This window comes from Trachypithecus francoisi, unplaced genomic scaffold (assembly GCF_009764315.1).
Source record: "Trachypithecus francoisi isolate TF-2019V2 unplaced genomic scaffold, Tfra_2.0 Lachesis_group19, whole genome shotgun sequence".
Lineage (NCBI taxonomy): Eukaryota > Metazoa > Chordata > Mammalia > Primates > Cercopithecidae > Trachypithecus > Trachypithecus francoisi.
In genome coordinates this window covers 24,862,540-24,879,356 of record NW_022681464.1, presented here as the reverse complement: position 1 = coordinate 24,879,356, position 16,817 = coordinate 24,862,540, and the positions used below count along the sequence as shown (strand labels likewise).

The window sequence follows — 16,817 nt, the reverse complement described above, 5'->3', positions numbered from 1 at the left end:
TTCTAAAGTAGGAAGTAAGTTATCTGTTCAATGAGGAAGGCATGTAGGGTTGGGTGAGGCAGGCTTAAAATGGATGACAAAAATTTAGAATAGCTTTGAATCAGTTACAGACATAGCCAAAAGTCCTTGAACAGATTGCTACAGAGTGTTGAGGGCACAGATGATGTTTTACATCAGTTTTATTAATTTGTAGTGGCTTAAATATGTGTGATGTTACACAGATCCGCTTTTGCCCACCTATAGGAAATGTGCCTCCTTTAATACCAAAACTTCTGAGGTAAAGCTTGGCTCTGTCCAAATTAAATAGACTTGAACTCTTACTTTTTCCTTTCCTTTTATTTTGTTCCTTTTCTTTACCTTTCTTCTTGCTTTCTTTCTCTTTATTTCTTTCCATTTTTATTTCTTTTTCTTTTCTTCCTTTCCTATTTTCTTACCTTTCTCCTCCCTTCCCCTCTTTGTTCTTTTTTTCCTTCCTTCCTTTCTTTCTTCCTTCCTGTGTGCCAGAAAATCACAAGTTGAAATGCCTTTAGGAGTCAGTCACGTGACTGAGCTGGTTACATATAATAACGTTTAGCAGGGACACATCACCACCTAAGAGTAATCACTTTAGAAAGAAAATTGTAAACACATAAAAGCTGCCTGTAAGCTGGATTAACCAAAAGATTACCAGCCTCAAGTAGCTGAGATTACAGGCAACTGCCATGATGCTCGGCTAAATTATTGTTATTATTATTATTATTATTTGGTATTTGTATTAGAGACGGGGTTTCACGATGTTAGCCAAGCTGGTCTCAAACGCTTTATCTCAAGTGATCCACCTGCCTCGGCCTCCCAAAGTGCTGGGATTACAGGCATGAGCCACTGCACCTGGTCTGTTATTAATATTTTAAAAGGGATAACGTTTGTGAAAGCATTCCACACTGCATGCACATAGTAGGTGCTCAATAAATTTTTTTCACAAGCATTTATTGAGTTCCCTCCATGTGGCAGGTATAGGTCTAGGCACAAAGATCCCTACTCATATGGAGTTAATACTCTGATGCAGGGAAGGGGGTGAAAGCCATAAAAAATTAACATAAAAAGAAGCAAGTTATATCCTAAATGATAGCATAATTCATTTTACATTGAAAAAGTCACACATAGTTCAAGTAGACGCAAACTTCAATGCCTTCAGGGGCCAGAAAAGTAATCCAAATATGTGTCATATTTTGAACAAAAAGAACACCTCTTTTTCATTATTCAACTTTTGAGAAAAGATAATAGCACTGAAAATATGTCTTTTTTCCTTCTTAAATCTACCTTCAGAAAACCATCGCACAAGTGTCATGATAAGATGGCAATCGACAGCATTTCTGTCTGTGACATGAATGGCAGGCTGCAGAGAGCACTGTCTAAGGGAAAGCCTTCTGTTACCTCTAGCCAACTGGTGACCTTCAGGAATGTGGATTCTGTGTCACCAGACTTGCCAGTTTTTCAAGAGAAGTCACAAATTTGCATTTGGGATGAAGTGTCCTGATTTTTAATGTAGCAATGTATTCATAAATTCTTTCAATTTGTAAAAGCCATCAGTTTCCCCATATTATTCCCACTCCTCACCACCACAAATTTTGGATATATCTGGCCTGGTAATCAGGTTTTAATCTCTGAAAAAAACTGAGGTTTAATTTATGTGACTTTTTTTTTTTTTTTTGACAGAGGCCTGCTCTATTGCCCAGGCTTGAGTGCAGTTGTATGATCTCGGCTCACTGCAACCTCCACCTCCTGGGTTCAAGTGATTCTCCTGCTTCAGCCTCCTGAGTAACTGGGATTACAAGCACCAGGCACAATGCCCAGCTAATTTTTGCATTTCTAGTAGAGACGGGATTTCACTTTATTGGCTAGGCTGGTCTTGAACTCCTGACCTCAAGTGAATCACCCACCTCGGCCTCCCAGAGTGCTGGGATTACAGGCATGAGTCACCTCACCTGACCTATGTGACTTTTTAAATAACATTTTGTTCTATTATATTTAATAAAACTTGACAATTGAAAAATGGGTTTCTCCACTCTAAGCATACAGTCCTTAACTATTATATAAGGAATAAATATTCGGCTACCAATAATGTTGACTTGGGGCAGTGTTACACTGGTTAAGAATATTTACAGAATTTCCCCTAGATTACCTGACATCATTATTACGTATCTTCCATAGTTACGATACCTTGATTTTGTTCAGCAGGTGTTCTCAGCTGTAAAACTGCATTCCTCACTCTCCCTTGCAGATAAGGACGGACGTGTTACTCAGCTCTCCCAAAGGTATATAGTAGGCAGAAGTAGTTGCCAGGAGTTTCTGGAAGAGTGCTCTAAAAACAAGGGTTCCCCCTTTCTCTCTCTTTCTGATTATTTTTATTTATTTATTTATTTGAGATGGAGTTTTGCTCTTGTTGCCCCAACTGGAGTGCAATGGCAAGATCTTGGCTCACTGCCTCCTGGGTTCAAGCAATTCTCCTGCCTTAGCCTCCTGGGTAGCTGTGATTACAGGTGCCCACCACCACGTCCAGCTAATTTTTTTTTTTTTTTAGAGACGGGGTTTCACCATGTTGGCCAGGCTGGTCTCGAACTCCTGACCTCAAGTGATCCACCCACCTCAGCCCAGTGCTGAGATTATAGGTGTGAGCCACCACACCCAGCCTCTTTCTGTTTTAGATACAGATACGATGGCTGGAGTTGCATTAGCCATCTTGTGGCTATCACACAATTTGTACAAAAGATAGTTGGGCAGAAAACGAGAAGCCTCCTGAGACATTGTTGCCATGAATAAGCCTTAATACAAATTGAAGACTCCGAACTTGTTTAATATTAAATAAAAATGAACTTTTGGCCGGGCATGGTGGCTCACGCCTGTAATCCCAGCACTTTGGGAGGCTGAGGCAGGCAGATCATGAGATCAAGAGATTGAGACCATCCTGGCCAACATGATGAAACCCCATCTCTCCAACAATTAGCTGGGCATGGTGGCACATGCTTGTAGTTCCAGCTACTCAAGAGGGTGAGGCAGAAGAATCGCTTGAACCCAGCAGGCCGAGGTTGCAGTGAGCTGAGATCACGCCACTGCACTCCAGCCTGGGTGACAGCGTGAGACTCTGTCTCAAAGTAAAATAAAATAAAATAAAATAAATAAAAAATGAAACTTTACCTTGTTTAAGCCACTCTTGTTTCTGTTATTAGCAGACTAATGCAAGTCCTCGCTGATTCACTGAGATTATTAAAAAAAAATAAACAAAAAAACAACTTTTTATATAGCCTACAATGTGGAACAGCAGAATTTCACCTCAGTCAATTCAAACATGGAATCACCATTTGTCATATGCAGCAAAATCATAAAATTATCTTTGTTCATGCTGAGTGCTCCATGATTTTCTGTTTAAACTCATCTTCACTCATTCTGAAGTCTATTCAAGTAGAGGCATTAAGACAGTTTTGAATTGTGATGAACATTCATTGAATTAATTCATGGGAAAAAAGTTTTATTTATTTTTATTTGCCTTTATTTTCATTAGCTGAACAATGAGAACATACCTCAGGATACTGGAATGCAACAAAATATTAACTCTCTCAGACTTAAGGAATCACATCTACTAGATCATTTTTGTGTAGGAACACAAAACAGAAGGGATAAAAATGGAGTGCTTAATTTAAACATGTGTATATTTAGGGAAGGTATTTTTATTTAAAATTTTAATTAGTGCAACAAATAAATATTAAGTCCCATAACAAACAAAACACCTGTCAAGCACAGTTATGAGGGAGAATACAATGGTGAATACATCATCTCTACCTTAAAGAACATTATAGTTTGGTTTATAAAATCAATAAACAAAATTCTTTGTAGAGTTGAAAAATTGAGGCAAATGAGGTTCAGTGACTTAATAAAGATCACACAGCAGGTTTACAGAAGAATTACAGTCTCCTCACTCCTACATCAGTGACTTTCTACACAGTCAGGCTTCTGACTTTAATTTTTTAAATTTTTAATTGAGATAGGGTCTCACTCTGTCACCCAGGCTGGAGTGTAGTGGTACAATCATAGCTCACTGTAACCTCAGATTCCTCAAGGGATTGTCCCTGCTCAGTCCCCTGAATAGCAAAGACTACAGGCACGGTACAGCTAACATTTGTAAAGATTTTTTGTAAAGATAGGGTTTCACTATATTGCCCAGGCTGGTCTCAAACTCCTGGGCTCAAGCAGTCTTCCCACTTTGGCCTCCCAAAGTGCTGAGACTACAAATATGAGCCACTGAAGGCTTTTGACTTTAGAAAGGATGGAAGATACTATCTTCAAATGACACATTATTGTACCTTTTTTTATTTCCATGAAGTAATAGTCCCTTTTCTTCTGAGGCTTTTCAGAGAACACTGGAATATCTTCAAGTCTCACCATATTTGAACTCTTTATTTATTTATTTATTTTTTGAGACGGTGTCTCGCTCTGTTGCCAGGCTGCTGGAGTGCAGTGGTGTGATCTTGGCTCGCTGCAACCTCCGCCTCTGGAGTTCAAATGATTCTCTTGCCTGAGCCTCCCAAGTAGCTAGGACTACAGGTGTATGTCACCATGCCCAGTTAATTTTTGTATTTTTAGTAGAGGTGGGGTTTCACCATATTGGCCAGGTTGGTCTTGATCTCTTGACCTCTTGTTCTCCTTCCCTCGGCCTCCCAAAGTGCTGGGATTACAAGTGTGAGCCACTGCACCTGGCCCATATTTGGACTCTTAACCAAAAGAAAGTGAGTTTTCAAAGTACAGAAGGTAACCTGCTACTTTCACTGACTTATGACTTGGATAAAACAATTATTTACATCCAATCTTTGTCCCCTCTCCATATCAGATTACATTCAACTACATGTAACAGAAAACCTAAAGTTGTATGGCTTAAACACAAAAAGGTTTATTCACACACATGACCAAGTTTAGAGGCAGGAAGACTAAAGCAGAATGGAGGCTCTACAATTTATCAGGGATCCAAACTCTGGTAATCTTTTTGCTCCACTATTCTCAGTACATGGCTTCCATTCTGAAGCTCACAAAATGGCTGCCTGAGCACCAGGCATCACATCTATGTTCTAGATGATATCTAAATAATATCGAACTAATATCATGAACCTACCATCTGAGGTTACCTGTATTGCTTACTCCACTAAACTAATCATGTTTTTCACCCATTCGTTTTTGCTGGCTTTCCTCTCACCTAATCACTTTTGTAGTGCTTATCCTAGTTTTATGTGCTTACAGATCTCCTGGAGATCTCGTCAAAATGCAGACTCTGATTCAATAGGTCTGAGGTGGGGGCTGATAATCTATTTGTCTAACAAGCTGTCAGGCAATGCCAATGCTGTTTGTCCACAGACCACACTGAGTATCAGAGAGCTAGCGCTGAGATGAGGAATAGAACGACAGAAATTCTCAACCTTGACAGTACATCAGAAAGGCCTGGGGAGTCTGTTAACCTACTCTATAGGTGGGTCTCATTCTCAGTGTTTCCTATTCGGTAAATCTGGGCTAAGGACCAAAGTATTTGCATATGTAGTAAGTTTCCAGGTGATGCTGAGCCTGCTAATCCAGGAATTACACTTCAAGAACCAGCAACCTTGAATTTTAGTATGGATCTCAAAGAGGTGGGAAATATGGTGGGTGTAGGACAGTAGCACATCCCTCTTGCAGGATACCTACTATGGATGGATGATCTTTAGAAACTTGGATTTTAAGAGAGATTTTGAACTATGTAAATGTCATCCACCACTCAGTACCAAATATTCTACATCTTTTAGGGGAGGCAAAGCCAAGTAAGGAAATCCTTTCATTTCCACTTTTGATTAGCGGGCTTCTTTTAGTTTTTCTTGAACTTTACCTGGTAGAAAATAACATTAATTTTAGGTAAATTAAAACTTCACATATCTCAAATGAAGCCTTGAGTATTTTTAGTATTAATAATTCCACAGTATATCATTTAGAAGTCTCTAAACATAGAGAAATAGAATTCCACAGTTACAGGTATCAAATTGTTGCACACTGAAAACCCAATTTTTAAAATGTTGAAATCCTACGTATTCTCAGGCAAATGCAGACCACAGGAAAACCACACGTGTCTTTCATTGTTTTTTTTTTTTTTTCTCTAAAGTTAGGGAATAAAGAACTGCTAACTCTGTATATTGATTTATGACAGGATATTTATTTCCATCAATCAAAAAACTTACTCTAAGAAGTGAATATCTTAAAATAGTAAAAGACTTAGCTTCATAAAATACATATCATAAATGTACTTCACACATTTGTTTTTATAATCCTTCTAATACACTTAAATTAGTCTGTTTAAAATAGCTATTTAAAAAATTATTTTGGTTTTGGTAGTAAGGATTTGAGGTAATATATATGTGATTTTTATTTTTTATGTAAACATTATTTTTTCGAAGAGTTCTGAAAACTATGCTAACTTAATTTTATTGGGCCCTATAAAATACGCAAGAATCTATCCATTCTTAGTAATGTTTTCTCCTGCTATACTTCTTATTTTCTTTTTTTCTACAAAAACAGAAAGACAAATGCAGTGTCTAGTCAAATGCAACACTCCTTCAGATTTATTAGAAAAGCAGATAAAAGAGAGTAGAAAAATGCAGCAATATACATTGTTTGTTTCATTATCCTACTTTCATTTAGGTTTTTCAACGAGTACAGAACTTTCATAACTAACATACAATAAAAAGGGAGTTAGCTTTTCTGTGATAATAAAAATCTTTGACTCTAAAACATCTATTTTGAGCATTTTCTAAATAACACAGCCTATGACATTTTCTGAAAGTAAAGATATGCATAGATGTCAAGTTTTATGAAATACTTTCAATAAGCACAGGAGTAAGCAGAAGTTCAGTAAAATTAGGACATGTCTAATGAAGCTCACTTATAAAATTACATTGATTTTCATCTATCTTGGTGTTCTCATGAAATTTTTTCACATAAAATATTTGAGAGCTGAAACAAGATAAGAAAATTTAACTGTATATCTTCCTCAATACTGATTTAATTCTAGAAAAATCATTCATAACTATTAACTTATTAATTGACAATTAACTGACAAGTTATATGAAATAAATTCATGAAATACAATATTTTATTAACAAATGAAATTTGTAAGCATTCTGATAGAGTGTCACACATTTTATCAATCACACAATAAACTTTTAATTTTGGGAGTAAACAGAATGATTTTGAATTGCCTAACTAAACCAAAAGTCAAAGTTTCTCTGAGATAAACTCTAACGATATTTTGAAAATATTTTAAATAGCCAAAACTGGTTAATACAAATTTATTTCCCACATTTTCTAATAATTTTTCTAATGCTTTTAAAATATCTTCTTTTGCTAAGATATCTACCTGTGGACATTAATTATTACATTTTTGGGTGTAGATACAAATTGTTCTTAGAGCAATTAAAAATCATTAGCTGAAATTTAATTTACATATGTTCGTTTGTCTTCATATATCTTTTCACTTGCTTAATTATGGAAAAGAAAATTTATATCTGAACATAAAAGTACAATTGAAGTTAAGGTTCAGTTAATGATTTTTAATTGCTCCAAGAACATTTTGTACCTATATTCAAGAATGTAACTTATGATAAATGTCCAAATTTATATTTTAAAATTTTAGAACTGATATTATCATCAGAGCAACCTGTACATCAGAAAACAAAAATTGCATGACCACAGAACTATTTTATAATGGTTATAAAAATTATATATTATGGATACCTTGTAAAATAAAACCTGATTTATTAAAATCACTTTTTTCTTTTGATCCAATATCCAGTTTCATATCAAGAAGCACCTTTAATTTGGAACTGAGAATAAGAAGACTAGTCCCAACATTTTTTTAAAAGCCACTCATTTTTAAAAATAGTTAACTAGTTAATAGATTTTTTTAAGTCTTTGTGTTTTCTGGATGAGAAATTTCCATACTGTTATTGTTTATAGATTTATAGAGTTTGCCACACATGGCTATGAAAATGCTACTTAAATATATAGTTTCTTTTTAGATTAATAAAATATACTATCCTGTTAAAATGTTACACATTCAAAATTATTTCTGAATGTGTGCATTCATTTATTCATCATTCCACAAATGTTTGGTAAGTGTTGCAGTAATAGATTTCTTTTTTTTTTTTTTTTTTTTTTTGAGACAGAGTTTTGTTCTTGTTACCCAGGCTGGAGTACAATGGCACAATCTCAGCTCACCGCAACCTCCGCCTCCCTGGTTCAAGCGATTCTCCTGCCTCAGCCTCCCGAGTAGCTGGGATTACAGTCATGCACCACCACGTCCAGCTAATTTCTTGTATTTTTAGTAGAGACGGGGTTTCTCATAAACATTCTAGTCCCTAATTCTGACTGCCCATTTTCTTAAAGTAACTATAAATTTAGGTTGAGTCTTAACTATTAATACAGATGGTAATTCAATTTTTGGCATATTCAAGGTGCTAATCTCTGTATATCAGAGTTGCAGCCTAATGCCATCAGGGCTAGTTGTCCAAATGCTTGGGGATGGCAGGTGGCAACCACAGATAAGGTGGGCCTATGCCAAACTCAAGAGTGAATGTTTTTGCTAACGTATTTATGTTTTTAAAATGTTAGTAGTAAGCCATATGGAGCAAATGAAACATATTTGTGAGCCTAAGTCAACCCAGGAACCTCGGGGTTGCAATTCTTTCATGGAAATCTTCTCAGGTAATCTTCGTAAAATCTCTGCCCCTCAAGTTTGCTGTGAGCTTGTTCTGGTCCTTATCTTTCCAATAATCCTAGAAGTTGAAGGGACCTGATAACAAATCCACATGGGCAGAGGTCCAAGGACCGAGCTCTGAAGGATCCTGAAAGAAAACAATGCTGGGAGCACTGCTCTGAGGAGTACAAAAGTGTAAAAGAGAAATGAGCTTAATCACCAAACTGAAGACTGCACTGACGAATACTTAAAAGTCCTTTTTAAACCACTCAGGTGGAGAGAATGCAATTATCTAGCCCCAAAGAAAATATTTCTAAGAACATAATTCTCCCCAAGATTTTGAAGAAAATATTTAATTTGTACACCTACAACACAAATTCATCTTTCATTGGCCTCTATAATACCCAGCTTTCCCAAATGCTCTTCCACAGCACAAAAAGTAACATCAGTTTTCAAATACAAGGTGCAAGAAAGTGTACAGTATAGTCATGACTAGGGCAATATATACATGCACCTAAAAGAGAATTAACAAACAAAACCTTGATTTCTAGAGAACACAGAAGTTATACCAGACAAGGAGAATGTAGGGGAATCTCATATTTATAGTACCCTTACCTATACATGATGAAGTTTACCTCTATAAACAAAAACATTAGCAGATGCTGCTAACATTCTGCATGTAATAAACTCCTACTTATGCATCTGTGGATATTACACTATTAAAAGGCACATTTATTTCTTGATGCATGTCTTTGCTAATGTCCTAAATTTGGGTTCCAGTTGATCTAGAAACTCCAGTCCCTCTTCTTCCTGCCGGTCGCTGCAGCACCCTACTGAGCCGGCCAGAGAACCTTTGCCTTCATAGTTATACGAACGAACGTAGTCTTCACAATGTTTATGCTCCTCATCTTGTCCACACAAATACACCTTCTGTATCAAAAAAGAGCACATTTTATTATTTTTTAAAAAACACCTAAACATATTAGCAGAAAAATGATGTCTTTGATTTACCTTTTACTGTTTAATTTTTAATCAGAGTGTGTCCTCTAATCGATTCCTATATATAAAAAATGCACAGGATTGGTCTGTATTATAGTCACTCTTAAAATATAGCAAATAAATAAATGCTTCTAGTGAGCACACTTATAAAAATTAAGACTACACATATATCACACAAGTCGTTTATAATTTTCCATTTGAACATAAAACATGTATATTTGAAATTTATCTTTGTAGCTTCTTCACATATTTGAGGAGAACCAATATAGGCTATGATTCCTATGTTTGTACACTACTATATAGCTGTGATAGTGTAATATATTAAACTGGCTAATATAAAACCTATACTGATTAATCTGAACATAAAACAAAACAAGGAACTAAACTCAAACTAAAAGCTCAATAATTTATCTGGTTGATTTTGATAGCCAGGACTTCATAATCACACAAAGAACTCAAGCACACTGACAAATGTTTGTAATTTATGATCCATTTATTCCTATATAATAAATATTTCACTCCAGGTGGTTTTTCTGTTAATTTTTAGGGACGAGGCTGTCAACTTTTTATCCTTTGTAAACACCTCTACATATGGCACTCCTAGACAAACTTTCGTAAACTGTTTCTCTTTGGGTTTAAACCAGACATCCACATCTATGATAATCCAACATTTAAAAGACGTTGACTTCCAGGTATATGAGGAGTAAAACTTTTGGGAAATTCTGATTTGTAACTAGCATTTAACTTCCGTGTAATATGACCTCGAAGACAGTGGAACTTACTTCGCCAAGCCGAGGTTGGGTGAAACTCTGCCAATCTGTGTACGTGTATCTGCCAGTATCTCCCTGCCCCACTCCCTTGACGGACTCCAAGGTCTGATGTCCACCTCCTTTGTTGGAATCCAAAGTGTAGCCTCCTTTGACCATCTCAAAACTTTGCTGTGTTTTGATTCCCTGGCCACCAACAGTACCAACAGACATGCTTGTGTCACAAATGTTGGATGTCTGCATGGGGAGTCTAATATTTGCTTCCTGAAAGTAAAATTAGAGAGATAAAGTGAATTTGAAAAATGGAAACTAACCATTCATTTTCATTTTTTTCACCATAGGCAAATCACTTGCCTGCTGTGCCTCTCTGTTCCTCATACATAAAATCAGAATAATAGTATCATAGGTGTGATGGGTTGAACTGAGTCCCCTAAAAATTCATATGTCCTAACCCTCAGTGACTCAGAATGTGAACTTATTTGGAAATAGGGTCATTATAGATGCAATTAGTTAAGATGAGGTTATATGGGATTAGAGTAGGTCCCTAAGTTAATACGACCAGTATCCTTATAAAAAGGGGACATTTGGACACAGACATGCACACAGGGAGAACGCCATATGAAGATCTAATTTACACTGCCATAAGCCAGGGAATTGGCAGAAGCTAGGAAAGGGTCCTGGAACAGATCTTTCCCCAGTTCCTTCAGAGGGAGCATGGACCTGCCAACACCTTGATCTCTGATTTCTAGTCTCCCGATCTGTGAAACAGATCCTTTTCTATTGTTTAAGTCACTCAGTTTGTTGTGACAACCCTAGCCCTGTAGAATTGGGAGGTTTAAAGGATTTAAAACATTGAGGACACTTGAAACTCTGCTTAGCATAGTAAGTGCTCAACAAACATTAGTGATATTATCACTGACATTGTTGTGTAATAATCTGTCATCATTTGTTCACCATACAATTCAAAGGGATGTGAAATCTGATTTACCGTTACTTCTTCTCCAGGTCCTTCAGTATTTGATACAATTAAATTTTGCTGGGCTATGTCTTCTGGAAAACATTTCTTGACTGTTCTCTTAGCAGTGACACAGAAACATGTAAACAGAATACCTAAAAAGCAAAAAAGATCAAAGTAAAACACAGACATTAAATCATTTGCTTACATGATTTTTTTAAAGTCTTCTTGCATATGTCTCAAAAAATTCATTCCACAAATTGAGTTCTTTAGGTCACAAGATTTAAAAACAGAATATTTTAAAAATGTATTTGTACTATTTGTAGCTTAAAGAGATTAATAATACTCTCTTCCCAGGTCCAGAATTAACTTATGTGTGTCTTTTATTTCTTCTACATTGAAATGGTAACTTCATCTAACTGAAATTTAAGATAGCATCATTAGTAGTTAAAATCACACAGAACACACTTAAAGGGCTTAGAATAACAAGACGAAGAACATTAGGCATAAATACAAACAAGAAAGGCAATTACATAAAATTGGTGTCCAGTTTCAAAAGCGTACATCAACTAATAAAGTGCTAAGAGGAATATCCAGTTTAATCTGAAACTCAGATCAATGAATGAGGATACAGTAAAGATTATAGGAAAAGTTCATAAATGCAAATGGGTTCTTTAGAGTCAGAGGAGAGAGTAAGAAAAAGAAAAGGAAAGGAAGAAAGAAACAGAAAGAAAGAGAGAGAAAAAGGCAGGCTTAATTAAGCGTGGACAATATTTCTATTACTTTTGTACCTCCAAATAACAGTTTGCAGAATGCAAAATCTTAGCATCCTTTGCCTGTATTGCTTTTCCTCAGTGGCTCATGTGACCTTTTTCCACTCATGGAAGTCTTACGATGATACTAAATCACTTCATTAATAATATGGAGTAAATTTTGGAATAGCTCTGTTTTCACAAATTCTTTTTCTATGTGTGTATTCCCTACATAAACATGGCTGGTTCAAAGACTGTATTATTTTATGTGGACAGAATCTTAATAGTTTTATCCAGCTTCTTCATTTTACACATGGAAAAATGAGTTCAAAAAAGAGGAAATAATTTACCCACTGTCTCATAGATAATTATTGAAGAACTAAGGCTACCACCTCTGAAACTTACTTTAAATTTAATCTGCTGTTACTGATACGTTTCTTCTATCACTCAAAGCACCAAGACATAAAATAGATACAATATTTTTAAAAGAACACATTTCCCAAAGGCTATTAATATAAAAAACTTCCATGTTTTAAAAATATTAGATAAAATTTTAGCTAACACATTCTAGATAATGATAATATACTTACATAATAACAATACAGAACCCAACACCATAGCAAGAATAGCCCATCTTCCAAGTATTACATTTGGTCTAATGTCTCTTGCACTTTTACCGTTCATTCTACACTCAGATGGAGTTGAACAGTCACATACTCTCACTGTTAACACATGTGTTGCAACTAAACCATGCCTGTCTTTTATTTGAATAGGCACAGAATAATAGTCATAATCAAGATTTTGTCGTTGACGAAGAATGGCTGTTTTACCTAGGGAAAAAAAGAGAGAATATATACAGCTAGGATGTTTAGATAGCAATATTATACCTACTTGATGTTCTCAGTGGACGGGAATCAATTTAGAATATAAACCCTAATTTTTCATTTTTTTTGAATTTTTGATTTCTCAGAAGAGCCAGAAAAGTAATTTATGTTGCTTTATGCTGATATTAAACTAATCTATACTTAACATGCTGCTCAAATGTTAATTAGAAAGGGACTTACATGTTTTCTTAAAGGATATTCAGAACAAGAGTCTAAGCTCACCATAATGGCATCAATTTTTTAAAAAAAAAACAAGATATTGTTGTTTTTAGGGTTAATAAAATAATTTCCTTAAATAAATGTGTATTTATTATGATAAACTAAGGTGAAAGGAGCATCACCAATCTGAAGTCCCTACTGACTATAACATTTAGCATAATTACATACCATCCTTTTGTTTTAGATTCCAGTTTTTACTGGTAGAATTATCCAGAAAGAATTGAAAAGGTGGTCCATTTTCAGGTCCATCTGGATCTACAGGTTTCAGAACAGCAAAATCCTCATTATTCTGACAAATGGTCACTTCTTTATCAATTTGAGGTGGGTGATCATTGTAATCCTCCAAATGAACTACTAATGTTCCAGTGCAAGATCGGCCAACTAAGATAAATTAAAAATAGGTTATTTCTTCACATGAAAATGTATTTATTTTCAACAATTTATAAAATATACAGTTGACATCTGCTTTCTACTAGCTGTCTGAGCTTGAGTTCGCATACATGCTTCCCGGATTTCAGACATCGAGGCTACAAAATAGGGACATGTCATTTTTCTTTGAAGACTAGGGCTGAATCAGATAATTTCTTCAGGTGCTTTTCAGAATTAAAAGGTATGAGATTATGAGGAAGGTCACTACAGAATGACCTGTTGAAAATCAAATGGATGCCTTAAATCCTTCTTTATGCAGCGCATATATTCATCCTTTTACATTTGGTTATCAATCACTTTCTCAGCTTCTGCATTGCATCATACACTCTTTGTCCAAACGTTGAAAACTTCTTTAGAAATGCACTAGGTGTTTCCCTTCCTGTCTGCTTTGTAGGTTGCAACTCCTAGGAATACTTTTCTCCTCTTCTTTGCCAGGTAACACACTATTATCTTCAAGAATCTACTCAAATGTCACCTCCTCACGAAACTTGTGACTTCCACAGACAATGGCAGCCATATTCCAGTGCTTTCTCAGAACTCTTTGCTAATACCTTGGCTCACACACTGAACTGCAAAAATAGCATAGTAAGTTGTATTCACCTCGAGAGCCTAGTGATTTGCCCAGTATTTCCCAGCTAACTATAACTTTATACTAACACATTGAACATAATGCAGTTCCTATTTTTATACTTGAAAACATTGAATTGAATAAGCCAGAAAAATAAGTTTTCATCTCTGCCCTAATGCCATTCATATGTTCTTGACAAGAGAAACTGTCTCATACTGTCTCATCTGTTGATTGCCACTATTAATGGCCTAAGACTTCACACATAGTATTTTTAGTTAAAATAGTGCCCATTATTTGTGTTTAAGAGATAATGAAGTTCAGAAACATGTCAAATCCCACCACTTGTCAAAGGATAATAAACTATAATAAATGATAAGATATCAAAATTGAAATAAACAGAAAGGTAATTGATGCAGTTTTTCATGTTTTTGCTTTAAATACTGGTCCACATTCTGAAACATGCCTGTTGAATTTATCATAAAGACTACTATAACTTGCATGCAAATATAATTTATTTTTCTTTTTAATTTGAAATAACCCTAAGTCATATCATGTAGCGTATTTCAGGAAAATTTTTTTCTGGTGAATAACTACAAAATTAATTTATTCAGTGATTTTTAAACTAATTGTTTAAATAAAGTAACTACTATTTATGCCTATTTTAAAACTATCTGAACAACTTTAAAAATATCCAGAAATAACAGAGATATAGCTATTAGGAGAAGAAATGTACAATAGCGTATAAATACTTTGAGACTGCCAGAAAACAGCAAATAAATTTGAATATAAGTAACAACTTTAAAATCAGCAAACTAACAAAGAAATGAATAATGTGAAAAACAGGCCTTTATAAAGTAAAAAATTTAGTTACACGCACTACAGATGAGTTGATATATATAGTGTAATTTCACCTTTTAAAATTTAAGCAGAAAATCTTTCTCTTTATAGAAAAATGGTGAGAAAACACACTTTAAAAATCCAATAAAAATGTGGTAATTATAGGAATGCAAATCAAGATTTATTTAATCACATATTCAACCAACATTTATCCCATAATTTACTGTTCTCTATTACAGTCTCTGTTTTAAGCATGTTGATAAAAACAGAGTGAAATATGCTTGAAATTATTTACATGGAAGGCAATCAAAGCCAAAGCTGAGAAGGTCTTAGAACAGGGGTGTCCAATATTTTGGCTTCCCTGGGCCACACTGAAAACAGAATTGTCTTGGGCCACACATAAAATACACTAACACCAATGATAGCTGATGAGCTAAAAAATACATGTTGCAAACAATCTTATAATGTTTCAAGAAAGTTTGTGAATTTTTGTTGGGTCACATTCAAAGCCATGCTGGGCTGCATGCTGCCTGCAGGCCACAGGTTGGACAAGCTTGTCTTAGAAGATATCAAAAATTACAAGAGGTTGATGGTAAGTTTTTATTTTACCCCTGGGAAGAGGTAAACAGCCAAAAAATAAGTAATTACTGATAATAGCTAAGCATGGTGAAAGGTCATTGGGTGTGTTTATTTACTTCTAAAGCTTACCATAAATTAAGCACATAAGCAAATGCCAAGTATAAATGAGTAAGAAACATCACAAACACAGAGCTAGAAAGTACATCTTGGGTTAACTAAAAATCTTCATAACACTTCAACAGCAATTCTGAAAAGCAGTAGTTTTTTTATTGCTACTCAAATGTTTCAGTAACTAGAATCACTACCTTATAAATCAGCCTATTCTATAAATTTTAAAATTGTTAAAAGATTTAAATTTTTACTTATTAAGCTACAATATGCCTCCTAATAATTTCCTATAATTTGCTCATGTTCTTTTTGGACTATCCAGGTGAAACGTTTGCCACTTCTACATGACAACCCTTAAATATTTGTTATCTTAAGAAAATTGTTTTTGCAGAAGGGAAGAATAAAGAAGCACTTAGTAAATGTTTTATCTCAATTTTCCATATTAAAACCAGTTTTTCCAAGTGCTAATTATATCCCTAGAACTGTAAAGCTTTTTGTAGTAAAATTTATAACCTGGAGATTCATAGGACTCTCAAACAACAAAGGAATGACAAATATCAGCACCTGCACTGTGTATACGTATACCACGTTTTCCGCCAGATACTTGGAAAGGGATGGTTTACAAAGAAAAACGGTCTTTATACAAAATTGAACTCATAATTAATCTCGTCAAGAGAACAGAATATACACGAGAAACGATGAAAGCAGCCTTTTCTATAGAAACCACACCATATATGATAATTGTTATTCCCAGGTCAAAAGGTATTTAGAGAAGAACTGAATCCAGACTGTGGAAAGGATCACAAACCTTGTAACTGCCATTTATTTGAAGAAGTTAAGGGACCTGAATTTCAGACAGGAGGAGCAATGTTACTCTACGTGGAAGGCATGTAAAACAGTGTTTTCTCGACTGGCAGCCTGACTGATAGAGGATTGACACAAGAAAGAAAGTTGGATTCTAAGAAAGGTAGAAGAATATC

The 16,817-nt window shown here is 35.1% G+C and overlaps 1 protein-coding gene across 2 annotated transcripts in view; it reads right to left on the bottom strand.

The window, feature by feature from the left end:
• Positions 1 to 6,580: 6,580 nt before the first annotated feature.
• The window catches only part of DSC1 (desmocollin 1), a 35,189-nt gene continuing 24,952 nt past the window's right edge, over positions 6,581 to 16,817 (bottom strand). Inside the window, exons 12-17 of one of the 2 annotated variants that reach the window (XM_033178066.1) lie at positions 13,485 to 13,697; positions 12,804 to 13,043; positions 11,495 to 11,616; positions 10,522 to 10,770; positions 9,752 to 9,797; positions 6,581 to 9,670 (exon numbers count right to left, since the gene is read on the bottom strand). In XM_033178066.1, the coding sequence (XP_033033957.1) occupies positions 9,762 to 9,797; positions 10,522 to 10,770; positions 11,495 to 11,616; positions 12,804 to 13,043; positions 13,485 to 13,697 (860 nt within the window). In that variant the 3' untranslated portion in view covers positions 6,581 to 9,670; positions 9,752 to 9,761. The remainder of the gene's footprint in view (positions 9,671 to 9,751; positions 9,798 to 10,521; positions 10,771 to 11,494; positions 11,617 to 12,803; positions 13,044 to 13,484; positions 13,698 to 16,817) is intronic. The other variant, XM_033178065.1, reaches the window with a different exon arrangement.